At 39.7% G+C, this 16,282-nt stretch overlaps 1 protein-coding gene across 1 annotated transcript; it reads left to right on the forward strand.

The window, feature by feature from the left end:
- The first annotated feature begins 10,597 nt into the window (after window positions 1-10,597).
- On the forward strand, window positions 10,598-12,574 carry LOC115743501 (CBL-interacting serine/threonine-protein kinase 5-like). Its single transcript, XM_048277717.1, has 2 exons — window positions 10,598-10,790; window positions 10,828-12,574. The coding sequence occupies exon 2, from the start codon at window positions 10,949-10,951 to the stop codon at window positions 12,332-12,334; it is 1,386 nt and encodes a 461-aa protein (XP_048133674.1). The 5' UTR covers window positions 10,598-10,790; window positions 10,828-10,948; the 3' UTR covers window positions 12,335-12,574.
- Window positions 12,575-16,282: the final 3,708 nt, after the last annotated feature.

Below are 16,282 nucleotides of genomic sequence, written 5' to 3' on the forward strand. Positions count from 1 at the left end.
CAATGAATTGAGATAATAATTTGTTCCCACATAATTATTTGACTTGATGTATCCGGTAAATATGGGTCAGAAAACTTCATAAACTTCCAAAGAGACCCTCTTAAAATGGCCAAGAGTTTTTTTCTTTTCAAAACAAAGCAAATCGCCAATAGCAAATAGAACAATAAAGCACAAACTGCTGAGATAAACACTCTTATCCCATAAAAATGACCAGTGGTCAACCGCCAAATCTTGATGAGCACACACTGTATCTACTTCTTCAATAGATACGGCTCCTCAGTGGGCAATACATGCTTAGGTTTAACGTCCTCAACACAATCACTATACAAAGATACCAAAGACAGGTTGAATAGGCTCCCAAATCTAAATCTAAATCGGGAAAGATTGAATGAGGACGAAACGTCTCTAAGGAACTCCCAAATCTAAATCTAGACTCGAGAGATAAGAGCTACCAGATTTAGATCTAGATCAGTAGATGAAAGCTTTCAAAACTCGGAGAAGTCGTATAATCGCTTCTAGTGCAGTAGGTACTCACCATATTCCTCATCGATCTTATCAGACTTCTTGGTTTGGATGATGTAAAGTTACACTCAGCAAGCAGAGAAGAGCATCAGGAGCAAAGGAAAAAATCTAGATAAAAATAATAAAATACTCACAAATTAGATTGGGAGGGAAAATCTCAATTTATTTTGAGAAAATAGAGGGAGCTTTGAGTGGAAGAAAAGAAATGAAACCAGAGAGAGGCGGGTGAGAAGAGAAAGGGGCTAGGGTTTTTCAAAAGTACAACAAATAGTAAGAGTTTAGGAGCTAGTTTTTAGAGGGCTTTAGGGTGGGTTTGGTTTAGTATTCCCAGAGCGCTTTTAGCCCCCAAAGCCCATTAAGAGAATGTTGAAGTATTTAGTTCGACTTTGACCCAGCATTTGATCAAAGGTTGGCTTTGGGAAAGCTGAAAGCCCAATGCTGGTAGGGACCATATGAACATTGAATAGAAATCATATTTGATAGAGACATGATCCATAATTAGGGAAAATTATAAAAAAAAAGTTACAAATCTATTGTAGGATAGCCAATTAAATTCTAAAATTTTCAATTGTACCAATCTAGTTGTAAACCTTTTGATGATTTACAAATGTAGTCTTTCCGATCAATTTTGGCCATTGCTAACATGGACATCGGCCTTCATAAGTGGCAAGGCTGGCAAGGACGTAAATAACTTCTGTACTTTTAAATTCTGGCCCAGAGTTGACCAAAAAAAAAAAATGGAAGACAACAATAAAAAATTCAGATTTTTTTTTAAATGGCAAAAATTATTCACTGAAACATACCCATTTTGCTGCGGCTGACGACTGATCAATTAGTTATGTCCATTTTGCTGACCTCCGATGTGCTCGCGCTTGATGCATTAGAAAGCCGCATATCCAATACCGTGTCACGACCAGGATGGCAATACTTCGGTTCAATGCTGTAGTAGGAGTACCAACTAGGTCGCTGCTTGGTTAGCAAAATCCCACTGGTTAAATTGTGTCCGAGCTTTTTGGGTATCTAGACCACCTCAACCCCTTTGGGATGGATAAGTACACCATGAGTGCCATAACTTATGTACGGCGTTCACTTAAGTGTCATAACTTTCAAAAATTGTTCACTTAAGTGCTACGTCGGAGTAAAATCGTTCACTTGAGTACTACTGTAACTTTTTCGGCGTGCCACGTCAGCTTTTCCTGCTGCCACGTCAGCATAGCATTCAAGTGAATGATTTTTGAAAGTTATGGCAATTAAGTGAACGTATTTAAAGTTATGGCACTCAAGTGAACGCCGTACAAAAGTTATGGCACTTCTAGTATACTTTTCCCTCTTTGGGATCTTCTCTGTTTAGATGCACCCCTCTTGGGCTGTTTATGTAAGAACTCGTAGTATTTCGGTTATAAAGTTTTATTTTCCAACCAAAAAAAAAAAAAAACTACCGTGTCATGATGGCTGACTTTGCTTGCAGATTAACCACCTTCGGTTGATCATTTTCTTCGAAATAATTATCGAAAATGTCTCGAAATTTTTTGTGCTGCGGTCGATTCAATTATAAACTTTTTAAAATTTTCGATTTTGTTCTAAATGTTTTGACGATTTGCCAATTTAGTTCTTTTGACTAAATAGGATAGCTGGTGTCCATTTCAGCGATTTCCGGCCCACATTGACAAATCATCAAAACTTTCATGACTAAATTGGCAAAAATAAAAAAAAGTTTAAAACTGAATTGATCACTGTATAATAATTTTTATAACTTTCTAGATAATTTTCCCTTTTATTCTTCTTCAAATATCCGTACCTACCAGATATATTATTTTATACGTAGATTAAGGACACAATATCTTGTAATTACTTCACTAAGTTAATAAGCAACGTACTTAATGTGAGGAAAACACAACAGTAATATTAGCGAATGATGTGGCACAAAAGTTTGTACAATTTGGCACGCTGTGTTAATCTTCAGCAGTTTCCTATTTCCCAGAAAAATTTCATGTTTTTTTTTTATTGAAACCTCAACCCATCATTAAACAATTTAAGTAGGCCAAGTCCACTTCATAGCATTAAATAAAAAAATTCCACTTCCTATTATAAAACATTATTATTATTCTTATTGTCATTATCATCATTCTCATTACATGACTTAACGGAATCAATAGTTTAGCAACCCAACAAACAATTTTCGTGTTGTCCTTCATAAAAATGTGCATTATTGGACAGGTTGTTCTACGTTGTTCTTGCTAAAGAAGCGATTGACCGAATAACAAACTTAGGAAACATTTCCTTCTCAGAGCATTTTAAATTCTAGAGATTCTGCCGAACAATGTTGCTAAAATAACAGCGATTTCTTAAGTACGACAGACAATACATCGTCCCCTTAATCCTCAATAAGTACCATGCATCTGCATGATTAAATCTCAACAATTGACATAAATAATGGGATTAACATAGGAAAATTTGGCCAGTTTTGATTCAAGCAAGTTGACGTTCACTAAATGTCAATGCTGCAATTAATTGGGTAGTCTGTCTGGTTTACCTAACACGAGCAAACTCCTATAGCTTGACGTCTCATATTTGGAACAACTTTATTGGGGGTCTTAACCATAAAGGCTAGAATTAGAGATAGTTGTTCAGTATTTGTTCCTTTTGTGAATCGATCTGAGCAAAACTTCAGGCTCTCTATGTTTTTTGGAGGGTTTAAATAATCATTTGTGCCCACTTATACGAGTTTCACAAACTCGTGATGAAATTGAAGAACGTCGATAAACTCCAACGAATGAAAAGCAGGGCATGATGGTTTTGGCATCGTCACCTAAGCCGTGGGAGTGCTTTGCTGATTTTCTATTACAGGAACGTACTACAATGGCCTCAGGAGAGGTAAAATCCACTTTTATTTTTTATTTTTTATTTATTTTTCTAAGGAATGACAAAGGAAGTTGCAATATGATAGTTTTGCATAGAAGGGTTGACTCTTGCATAGGAGAGGTAAAATCCCCTGCTAGTAAATCATACTTTATATGGTCACAATTGAATGTTCGACACATGGAAGACTTCGATTATAGCGCTAACTCCAAACACATATACCATTAATCCGACAGTAAATATGTAACCACTTTATTACACTGACGGTGGATTCAATAACATTAATCTTTTCATATGTTTTCCATACGCTTTGAAGATTTTGTCGTGACAAATTTTTTTTTTTATCATCTAGTTCATTGGACATGTCATCGGGCTAACTCGTCATGGGGTTTGAGTTCACTGCATTAATACAGATAAACGCAATACAAGAGTCTCTCAACCCCCTCGTTAATCTAGTTTCCTAATTTACATTCGCTATTTGATACTACCTAGTACCTAACATCTTAATTATTTATTTGGATATGTTTATTACATTTGACTTACTTCCCTAGTTGAACTTTTGTTTAGAGTGGATGTGAATAATGGTAACAATATACATATGTTTAAACGATGAATTCGATCTTGTTATTGGGAACGAATAAAACCGATATACTAATAAGTTGAAAGGGTTGAGGGCCTCTCTTATCTCTTTCCTCTGTGTCTCTCTAACTCATTTTATAGCTTCCAATGATTCACGCCACGCAATTATGCTCTTCATCATTTGGCATAGGAGCATATCTCCTCTACCTCATCGCAATAGACTTAGGAAACCCTAAAATGATAATATACATTCATTAGGGTCCAAATAATTAAAAAAAAAAAAAATCCTAAACTGATTGCAATAGTGCCAATTCAGTACTAAACTTTTTGTATTTTTTTTAATTCAGTCTATTTAGCAGGTTTGCGTTGACATGAACTTTTTTATCCGAAATTTAATTTTTTATCAACTTTATTAAATTAAAATTAAAAATAAGGTAAAATTAAAAAAGAAGAAGAAGAGAGAAGCACAGCTCACGTCGCCGCCGCCTCACCATCACTAGGAAGGGCCAACGAGGGCTTGCGGGACCTTGCCTAGATCTAGCCAATGGCCGCCAACGGTCTCGGCTAGGCCGGCCACCCTCTCCCAAATCTGCGGGAGGGCCTAAAGGCTCTTCCCCGTGGTTAGCGAGGGTGGCCGACTCCTAGTTGGGGACCCGCGATAGCGGGGGCTAGGAGCCCTCAACGCCTATTTTTCTCTTCTCTTTTTTTTTTTTTTTTATAATAAAAGTTACCTTATTTTTTTATTTTAATTTAAATAAAACTGATATTAAAAATTAGATTTGGACAAATACAGAAGATTTAGGACTGAATTCTTACAAAAATAAAAAAAAGTTTATGACTGAATTGGCACAATTGCAATAGGTCCCTAGACGTAATAATTTTTTGTTGTTATTGTCGTCTTCTCAAATTTATTTTAATTTTTTTTTTACTAATATCATGTCCCACACCTTCACGATCAGAAGATCTATGGTGGTCGGGCCATATGTTTTGCCTCATTATGCGGTTGTTGGATCCTTATAGGTCCCTCCACTCAGACAAGTTCTATCTATGCAACAATGAAGATATCCTTATATATATAACGTACCCCAATTATCAAATATTGTATATTTCCGGAAAGGCGCGTGCATTGGATCTGTACTTGAATTGAAGTAGACTAAAGCCAAAGCAGCCTCTTAAACTTTATTTTTCGAGAGGGGATATACTTTTTGCTTATGCTACTTGATATTATTGGGGCACGTACTCAAACCCAATCGAACGGTCAGCGACCTGCTCTCTTCCAGGTGGAAGGTCTTCGACCGTTGACGAAAATCGGAAGAGTTATGAGTGGATACAGGCGTCATCGTAGGATTGTTAAGTTGAGTGGGAACAATGTGCGGTTAGCTATGAACCCGTTCTACGGATATCAATTTAATCATAATTTTTTTAAATTCTGTTAATTTAATCTTAAGCCTTTGAGTAATTTTTCTTTTTTTGGACAGGGTAATATTTCATTCATAACCAGATAAACTATCAGAACAAAAAAAAAATCTATTTTATTTCAAATCAAAATCGACAGCCGATCATCGAGTCCGTCTTCGGTTGTAAGCATGCATTGAGATTCTTCATCTATTGCTATGGCTTTGTTTTTCCGTGGTGCGCGCTTAGGTTCAGCGTCCTCAACACCATCACCGGACAATATAAAAAGGTTGAATGAGCATAACGAGAGTGAAACCTTCACGAAACTTCTTTGGTCTCTTTTAAAGTTGGACTTGTACGTTAACAAAATCCAAGGAAAGTGAAATCCCGAAAATATTCACTAAAAAACTCCCCGAAATGGGAGAGAGAAGCTTTCAGATCTAGAGTAGATCGGAACAAAAAAGCTTAACAACTCGGAGGAAAGTAAGTAAAAAAATAAAGAACTAAATCAGTCAATGAAAAGGAGACGGGAGGGTGAGATCTAGCTCAAACCCTTCCCTCCATAGAGATAGAATAAGGGAGTTGTGTGGATTTGAGCAAATTTCAATATATTCATTTCGAACAATTTTCGGCGTTAATTGTTGACGGTAGGACGCTAGCTATGACTGAACTACCACGTCAGCCATTTTCGATATAAGTTTGCAGGAAATACTATATTGAAATTTCATGCAAATGTTAAGTACAAAATTGGCAAAATTAAAAAGTTTATGATTGAATTAGCACACATATATGTTTAGGGATGATTAAGTAATTTTCATATTGAATTGAGTTATAAAATATTGGATTATTACAACGCCCAATGGATCGATAAAAATAAAAGCCATTTTGGAGAAACTTTTCTCTTTGATGGTATTTCTAGCGCAGGGTTTTTTGGTTATGAGTGTCTTAGCCGTAGTTATCCATATCCAATAAGAAATATTTCGAGTTTTGATTTCTTTATATAATACCAGCAAAAGAGGGCACACCTTACGATTTCAAGAATAGAAAGCGGGATGGCCACAATCGGCAAAATGTGAAAATGTGAAGGATTAAACTGGCACAACTGAAAGGTTTAGTATTAAATTGGCACAAATACGATATGTTTAAGACTTTTTTTGGTGCTTTTCTCAATTATTAAATAAAAGAAAGTCTACAATCAAATACACTAATTTTCACGTGTTACCTCTATGTATGATGAAGCAAACCAGAAATATGGTTTCGACCGCAAAGTTCCACCTGATAAATTCCAACGAAACACTCCTAGTATATTTGAGAAGAATAAGTGAATGAACGTTGTAAATAGAAGAGATTTGCGGACCTTTGACGTCAAAATTTCCTTCCATTTATATGAAATCATAGCTAACGGAATCACTTTATGCTTTCATTAATCTAAAATTATGAAAATAAAAATTTATGGGAGAATATATTATGTGTGTGTTTTTTTTTAAAGAACTGGGTTTAACCGTAACATTCAAACAGTTTTTTCCTATGAAAAAATCAAAAGAAAACTTTTTATATAAATGTTACCGAACGGCCTCTTAATTTTTAATTTAAGCCGACGCCCGGCGGACCTACTTGGATATTGAGAGATCCGGTTTAATCTTTCTAATGCAAACGACGAACAGAGAACATGTTGTTGACCGTTAGGAGAAGGCGGATGCCGGCGGCCTGTCTCTCTTGAGAGGGCCATTTTAGTCTTTTCCAATTAAAACGAAGAGTAAAGAACCTGTTGTTGGGAGAGTTCTGTGGAGCGAGGAAGAATTATCAGAAGCCAAGACAGAATCCTTCTAACTAGAAATGGCCACGGGCCTGTTTGGACCCAGAACCGACCCGTAGAATAACCAGAACCGGCCCATTGACCGGGACAGTCGATTCCAAACTAGAACCAGCCTGGCCCGTCACGGGCCGGTTATTGTTTAAAAAAATTTGGAACCGACCCGGAACCGGAGGTTCCGAACAAGTTCCAAACCGCCAAAAAAAAAGAAAAGAAAATGGGAAAAGACCCAACAGCTCTTTCCCCCCCAACGGCCTAAAAATGGGTCGAACAGGAACCGGCCCGGAATCGGTGGTTCTGAACCGGAACCGAGACCTCCCCTTCAAGGGCCGGTTCTGGTTCAAGTATGGCCACGAACTGAAATCGCCGGTTCATGACCTGGAATCAGCGGTTCACGGCCTGTGATCATGTCTACTTCTAACTGTAATCCACTTGAAAAATAACTGAGGCTAAAATCACCTGAAGATGGCGGTCTGTCTTCTTAATGGCCGATGAATAGTGTTGAATTGCTGGCCAAGGAATGCTTTGGCAAGCATTAGGCACTGATTGCCAAACACTACAAGCCGAAGATTGATTTGTTTCTTTACCAAAACTTAATTAAATACTTCCTTTTTCTGGCTCCAAAAATTGAACGTTAAGGAATTTACTGCTGTTTTCTTTGTTCTTTTCCTGTTTTGACAAAGAAGGAAAATCAAGATAGTCCAATTCAAAGAAGCAAGAAAATGAATAAGAAAAGGAGAAGTAACACCCACCATCTACCAAGTGAGTCTTTTCACCGGAGAATTATGATAATCACAAATGCCACAACTTTCGCAGCGGGATCTCTCGAGTGCCATGACTTTTCATTTGATCACTTAAATGTCATAATCTAAAAAAAGAAAAAAACGTTTAACATAAATGTCATATCATGTCGGATTTCAGATTACTTGACGTATACACACATATATATATTACCAAAAGTTATAGGATTGAAGTGAACGCCATACGAAAGTTATGGCAGCCATGTGATCGATGAAAAGTTATGCAATTCAAGTGAGTGTTACATGACAATCATGACCCTTGAGGTGTTCCGTTCTCAAATTACCCTTGTCGGTAACATTTTCAAGGGGAAAAGAAAATAAGAAATAGCACAAATTCCCACGATTCAACTCCTTCTTTTGACCGTTTGTGTTATTCCTATTGACTTTGCTCGCCCTAGAGACCGTCAATAACGGGGTCATTAAATGCAATTTTATTATTCAAAACTAAGCTTTTAAGAGAGTTTTGTATTAATTAAAACCCAAGTGCGACCGTTTCCAAGCGTGAACTGCTCTATGCAAATGTCTCTTCGTGTCCCATTCAAGGTGAGTGCCCGCTCCTTGGTCGGCAACCCAATTTGAATATTCTAAATTTCCTCGCCGAGCTACTTGCTTAAATTATAAATAGGAAGATTTTTATTTCTTTATTAGGGGAATAAACTCATACTTGTGCAACAGAGAAAATATACAACTGGTTGCACGTATTAGTCGCAAATTAGGGGATTTTTAATTCTTTATTAGGTGGGAATAATCTCATATTAGCCTCCATGAGCTGTATACATCCACAATGAATGTTGCCATATACAACTTCAACATTTATGGATTTGCCCAAAAAAAAAAAAAACAAAAAAAAAATTCAACCATGAATTGCAAGACCAAGAAGTACAAGTATATAAAAGAAGGAAGTGTACATCAAAACTCATTCGAAGAAATTGAGATTATGCTAATGGCTACTGCAATGACATCGATCATCTTGTTTCTTTTCCCTTCTAATCTGCACTATCAAATATCATTTCGTCGTACCAGGCTAACATCAATTCGTCCAAGACCACCCTCCCGTTAAACCTCGGGGATTGGCCATTAAGCTCATCCATCACGATTCGGGGTATATTTGTCACACTAATATAAATCCGGGACTTTTCACGTCATAAAAAAAGTTTGGGATATTTGTGTCACAATGAGCAAGTTTAGGGTTCTTAATGATACAAAAAAAGTCTAGGGAATTTGTGTCACAATGAGCATATTATATGATTTTTTTTTGTATAAGCCCTAAAGCGAACATATTTATGTAATATTGGATGATGGGCAATAATGCAATTCAACTGTGAATTGCACCTCACATTTTAAATAACGATTATTTAAAACTCTAGCAACTTTCACACACAAAAACTCATATAATTCTTATTTTCGGAAAGTAAAAGTCCTTCCTAATTCACAAATATTTGAGTTGATTTCCTAAATTTGCCAAAATGGCAAACGTTTATTTTTCTCAAAATCCAAAATTTGTTATATGGCAGGTCAAATCCTCCTTTATTTCATGGGAATTTAAGTTTCATTTGTCTAAATCAACCAAATCTTCTAACATCACATCGCAAATATTCCTTAATCGACCATGCTTTTTCAAAATTCCAAAACTATCCTAAATTGACCAAATTCAAGTTCGTTTCACATCCAACGTCTGTACACTGTCGGTAGGTCTAACGTAACAGTAACTCCTAAAATGGCGGACGGAAGAGGGTCCGACGAAACAGATGTACGCATATCTTAGGAGCCACGAAACTTGAAGGCATGGCGGTGCAATGGCCCAACTCCTGCATCCCTAAGAAGAAAAAACCCTAGCCACTGAAGAAACAGGAGATGGGTCAACGCAAACATTCACAACACCAAAGTCAAAAATAATCACCAAATTAATCAAAAGCTCCCCAGCAAAAAAAAAAAAAAAAAAAAAAAAAAAAAAAAAGAATAAACTCGTACATAGGAAGGATCATCTATTATACCATTACCATTAAATTTTTACTTACTTCTTTTGCGATTCGACTCCTTCCTAATAGAGTTCGACACGGCCAAAGTTTCCCATGTGACGGATTCTAAATACCAATACCGGTTTAGAATAAATGAAGGATCCGGAAATGAGACTGCACAAGAGAATCGATCACATGAGCACATGACCGAACCAAAACATTAGTTACCTTTCCAATTCAATTTGGTCTCCACAAAAAGACAAATCGAGGGACGTTCTAGGAAACTCGTGATTTATTTTTAGTGCCGTTGCAAAATGAATCATGGCGAAACCAATAAGGCAGTATTATTGCCCAATTATAATTTGCTACATAGGCCTAGACAGCTTTAACTTAGTCATGAAATTATCATTTAACAAAAGAGATTGTCCAAGGCCACCACGATTAGGGTTTCGAAAGCGCCTTCGTTGTAACCTTCGGATTCAAGAATAAATTACGTGGCCTTGGTTGTCCCGCATCGACATGGCCTCTCTCCTCTCTCCAGGTGCTGCCGTTTCCCTCCTTCGAGACTTCCATTGACTTCCATTCTGTGTGCTCTCTCTCTCTCTCTCTCTCTCTCTCTCTCTAAAAGAATCCCAATTCCTTTGATTTTCCAATTTACACCTCTCACTTTAATGCCCTTCCAATAAAGACCCTCCTCCATATAATCCCTTCTCTTTCACTCTCCCCTTCCCTTTTTCAATGGGATCTCTCAAGATCACCATCTCCTCTCTCCTCTCATGGATTCCACTGCTCCCTGCTGCTGCTGCTTCAGTCAACCACCCCTCCTCCCAGTACCCCCACCAATCTTGATCTGAAACTGTTGACAGAACCACCCCCCCCACCCAACCCCCCACCCCCAACCCCAAGAAGAAGAAGGGCAAAAACAGAGCCGAAACAGAGTCCCCTGTTACCGGAGAGACCAAAGAGGCACGCGCGCGCGCAGATCTTTATTCCCTTTTTTGCTTTCTTGGATCCGAACGGCAATGGAGGAGAGCGACAGGAAGCGCATCTTCCAAAAGTACGAGATGGGCAGGTTCCTAGGGAAGGGGACGTTCGCCAAGGTGTACTACGGCAAGAACCTCCAGACCGGAGAGAGCGTCGCCGTTAAGGTCATCGGCAAGGACCACGTCCAGAAGGAAGGCATGATGGAGCAGATCAAGCGCGAGATCTCCGTCATGAGGCTCGTCCGCCACCCGAACGTGGTCGAGCTGAAGGAGGTCATGGCCACCAGGACCAAGATCTTCGTAGTGATGGAGTATGTCCGCGGCGGTGAGCTCTTCGCCAAGGTGGCGCGCGGGAAGCTGAAGGAGGATCTCGCCCGCAAGTACTTCCAGCAACTCATCTCCGCCGTCGACTTCTGCCACAGCCGCGGCGTCTCACACCGCGACCTGAAGCCGGAGAACCTGCTGCTCGACGAGAACGGGGACCTCAAGGTCTCCGACTTCGGGCTTTCGGCCCTGCCGGAGCAGCTCCGCCACGATGGGCTCCTCCACACGCAGTGTGGCACGCCGGCCTACGTCGCCCCCGAGGTCCTGCGGAAGAAGGGCTACGACGGGTCGAAGGCCGATATCTGGTCGTGCGGTGTGATCCTGTACGTCCTCCTCGCAGGGTTCCTGCCGTTTCAGGAAGAGAACTTGATGAAGATGTATCGAAAGGTGTTCAAGGCCGAGTTCCAGTTCCCGCCGTGGTTCACGACGGACACGAGGCGGCTCGTGTCGAGGCTGCTCGTGTCCGATCCCGAGAAGCGGATCACGATCCCTGCAATAATGCGCGTCCCCTGGTTCCGGAAAGGATTCTGCCGGCCATTGGCTTTATCGATTCCAGACCTGGAATCGGAGAAGCCACGGGGCGAGAGAGAAGAAGAGGATGAAAAGCTGCCGAATTCAGAGTCGATTAAATCCCAAAAGGTCCCGTCGCCGAAGTTCTTCAACGCATTCGAGTTCATCTCCTCAATGTCATCGGGCTTCGACCTGTCGAGCCTCTTCGAGACGAAGCGGAAGGCCGGGTCCATGTTCACCTCCAAGTGCTCGGCGACCTCGATCATGTCGAAGATCGAGGGGCTCGCCAAGGGGCTAAGCTTCAAGGTCGCGAGCGTGAAGGACTTCAAGATAAGGCTGCAGGGGCCGGTCGAGGGGCGGAAGGGGCGTCTGTCGGTGACGGCGGAGGTCTTCGAGGTGGCGCCGGAGGTCGCGGTGGTCGAATTCTGCAAGTCGGCCGGCGACACGCTGGAGTACGTGAAGTTCTGCGAAGAAGACGTCAGGCCTGCGCTCAAGGACATAGTCTGGTCGTGGCAAGGGGACAACATCTGCCACTGCAGCGGAACCGTCGCTGAAGGCGAAGAAGTACAGAGGCAGGCGTTGGTTGCCTAACGACGAAGTCTTTAAAATTGTTTACTCAATTTTGGTGGACTTTCACAGTTTTGACTCACCCTCCTATGCTTTTTTTGGTGGGCAAAATTTCTGAGCTTGATTTTGATACGCTCTTTCGCTCTAAGACATAGAACTTTCCAATTTCCATGTGATCTTGCTGTACATAGTTGTGGGTGAAGAACAGATTCTGGTTTGTAATGAATACATGAATGCCCAGCTTTAGTAATTCAAGACGGTTCCGAAATGAAATCTTTCGAGTAACATTTTCGTTCGGATCTACCGGCGGACCGGTTTAAGTTTTGGCGTGTTTTGACGGACGCTTCGAATAAGAAACCCGAAAGATGTATAGATTGGTTCTTGGAAAGACCATGGAAGCTCCAAGGGAAAGAGCCCCGCCCCTTCTGCAGAACTTCTTCCAGGAGAGATGGAATGTGAACGTTGGCTGATGGGAAAAAGCTGGTCTTAGGTTTGGTTTAGAGTATGGTAAGCTGAATCAGTCATACCTGAAAAATTTAATCAAAGTTAGTTGGTAGGTCAAGAGTTTAGATTAGTGCTTCATCCTCCACATGGGGCCAGTGGTTAGGTTGAATTCTCTCCCGCAGGGGCAACGATCAGAGGACTCTCCGCTGTTGCAGAAACAGACAAAGAGGAAAGCAAACCTTAACTTTGCCTCAACTCCACCAATTTCGCAGAGAATAATGTTTTCTTGTGGAATCTAAAAGGTTGTGTTCCAACTGCAAAGTAACCTTTTACTTGTGTTGTGTATACGTAGTAACTTTGGGAAGTGATTTTCAGGATCTGAAATTGACGAAGAGTAGTGCATTTATTAGGCATTTAATAAAATATGTTCTAATTTCTAAAATGTCAATTGCACGTAATACGCGAGAATAAAAAGGAAAATTGTCCAAAAAGTACTAAATTTATTGCATTTTTGTCAATTCAGTCTCGAATATTTTTTAATTTTGTCAATTTAATCTTCAAATGTTTTACGTTTTGCCAATTGAGTTCATCGGGTTAATTTTAGCCGAAAATCGGCGACGTGAACGCCGGCCAATTTACGTGGCACGACGGTGCATGATAATTGAGAAGTTTTGCTTGTCTGATTGTTAGATATGTGCATGAAAAGCACTCATCAACAAATCCCGACTACATGTTTACTTTCGAGGCATTCGAATCTCCTCTAATTAAGAAAAAAACCTACCACCCATCATCTTTCCTTTTCTTGTTGATCTCTCACCATGTTAGATGTTGCCAAAAAAGTATTTGGTGGGGGGGGGAATTACAAAAAAAAAAAAAAGTTGATAAACCTTTTGCAATTATGTCTATTCTGTCCTAAACCTTTTTTCTTTGCCAATTTTTTTGATCATATTTTTTTGTCAAATGAGTTATAAATTTTTTTAAATTTTGCTAATTGAGTCTATCTGAACAATTTTGGTCGAAAATTGATGATATAGACGCCAGCTATCTTACGTGGCATCATCTGTGATAAAGTGATTTTGGTCAATTTTTATTAATTTATTCTATTCTATTTTGTATTGTTAAGGGCCGTTGGCAAGAGTCGCGGTCCTCGCCCATTGGCCCGTAGCCCTTGCCCAGATTCGAGATGGGTTTTTGCCCAGACGTTTTATCTTCATTCATGAACTACTCTTGTGAGAAATCGAATGCACTTATGCCATGACATCCTCGTAAGGTCCATACGCAAACTACTCTCAGCAACAACTCTTGTGAGATATCAAATGCACTTATTGCATGACGCCATCGTAAGGTCCACACAAAATAACGCGTTCTGACTAGCAATTGCGTATCGAAAGACGACGGTTCTGCTCGATCCATCCCTTGGATCGGTGAAAAGCTTTCTCTGCGCATTCGATCGACAGTTGACGGAGTTAATCTGAACCGTCGGATTCGACCGATTCGATGAAGTCCCGCTTTATCCAAACAGCTAATGGAAGTCCCGTTCGACCGATCCGCCTAATCCTATCCTCGTGATCGCATATACCTTTATGACTGGTAGATACCACACTGGAACGCCATCCGAAGAACCTAAGCCGAATCCGAATCGGCCAATGGAGTTCTTGCGAGAAACGCAGCACGAGACCGGATTCGTGCCGACTCCCCCCATACAGGACTTCCGACAAGCGACGCGTCACATCCTTAAAAGCGTGAGTCACCGAGGGAAGAAAGCTCCTCCATCTGTCTTAAGTGGATAGAGACTGTAGAAAGAAGTGGAAGTTGCTCTGCCTTCGCTTTCCTGCCTTCTTCTCCGTCCTTTTCTCCTCTACACGCGTCCACGGAACGGGGCTTTGAAATCTCCTTAGAAATAGGAAGAAAATGCCAAGCCATCATTATTTTCTTTCTTTCTTTCTTCTTCTTCTTTAATCTTTTGTTGTGACCCGCTTGAAGTTGGGGAAAAAAAGAGGGGTTTGTACAAATCTTTTGTTTAGTCTTATGACTGATTGCATGGAGTTTTGTCATGTCGACCAATGACTGGGGTTTGCTTAACTGTTGGACTGAGAGTTGTTCAACTACAACTTTGATGTTGGGTTTCATCTATTGTAAATGAACTCTATCTAGGGTTTTTATCTTTCCGTCTAAATAGTGTTTGAATATTTCTCAAATCCATCCCCGAACCCTATAAAATGTTGTAAAAAATCTCTAAACGCCGTCTCGGAGGACTAGTTAGGTTTCCAACATACTCTCAATAGAGTCTCAGTAAGTTAACGGGGCACTCGTTAGGTTTCCAACGGACTTCATTTAGATTATCAAACCGCAAAAAGAAAATGATAAGCCATGTTTATTTTCAGATCCACAATCATGAAAGTCGAAATCATATGAGCACCCAATCGGATTTTTCAAATTATTTTTAAAATCCTCGAAACAATAAACTCCAGTGCCCTTTTGAGGATTTTGTAATCGGTACTGGTGGAGCAATCCTCATCGTTCACCACAACCTTTAGGTATATGAGTCTATCATGCATCAAACGATGTCGTTCCCTAATTCCCAATAGCTTTTTTTTTTTTTTTAATGAACTTGTAAGTGGTCCAGACGTTGTAGTAATTCTAAGTTCATTATGCTTCAGCGAAATTATTGAAACTAGTAATGCATAATAATCTTAAAAGAGAATTTAAATAAATGGCCAGATAATGGACGAAACATTTAATGCCAAAACGTAAATTTGAGGAGACTTCTGGTAGTCCAGGAAATATTCTGAAGTAATGCGGTATTCTTTTTCTAAGGACTAGCACGCAATAAGGAATTTTATGATGTTCAATAAAATATAGAGTTATCACGGAAAATTGGCTGCTTATTTCATCTCAAACAATTGAAGATGTCGATTAGCCTAAAAGTCAAAGCCCAAAGCAAGTTCAAGGCTAGTTTCAAAGTAAGTTTTAATTAGAAAAAAACTTTATAATACTATATTAATCATTGTAATGCAAACTACAAGTTTTGATTAGTCATTAGTTGTGTTCATCCACATGTATTGATGTAAAATCTAAAGTTCCCTCTATTGAGATAAGGGACGGGACTTCCTTCTCGATGCGAAGTTGGATAAGTTAGAATCCATTCATCGATGCTCCTATGAAACATGCTGCTTCGACCTTCTCATAAGATAATCTTGACCCTATTGATCAATGGCGGATCTAAAGAAGGGATATTAAACATACTTATTAAGAGAATATTTTCGATTCAAGAGCAGTGATCACACATTACTCGAGAATAACAACGTATCAATAAGTTGCAATCTTTGTCGATTGTGTACTTAGGAAAAGGCCCGAGGGCACTTCTTACATCACGGTGGCATCAATTTGATAGTCATATTTCCAAAACCAGAGAAGCAACCTCGACCCATACTCCGGTTGTCTTTTCCTATCATGAACATTATTTCAACATAACTCCTAGGTCAGTTCCACGTACATTATCGAAAAAATAAAAACATTCCCTCCTTT

This window comes from Rhodamnia argentea, chromosome 4 (assembly GCF_020921035.1).
Source record: "Rhodamnia argentea isolate NSW1041297 chromosome 4, ASM2092103v1, whole genome shotgun sequence".
Lineage (NCBI taxonomy): Eukaryota > Viridiplantae > Streptophyta > Magnoliopsida > Myrtales > Myrtaceae > Rhodamnia > Rhodamnia argentea.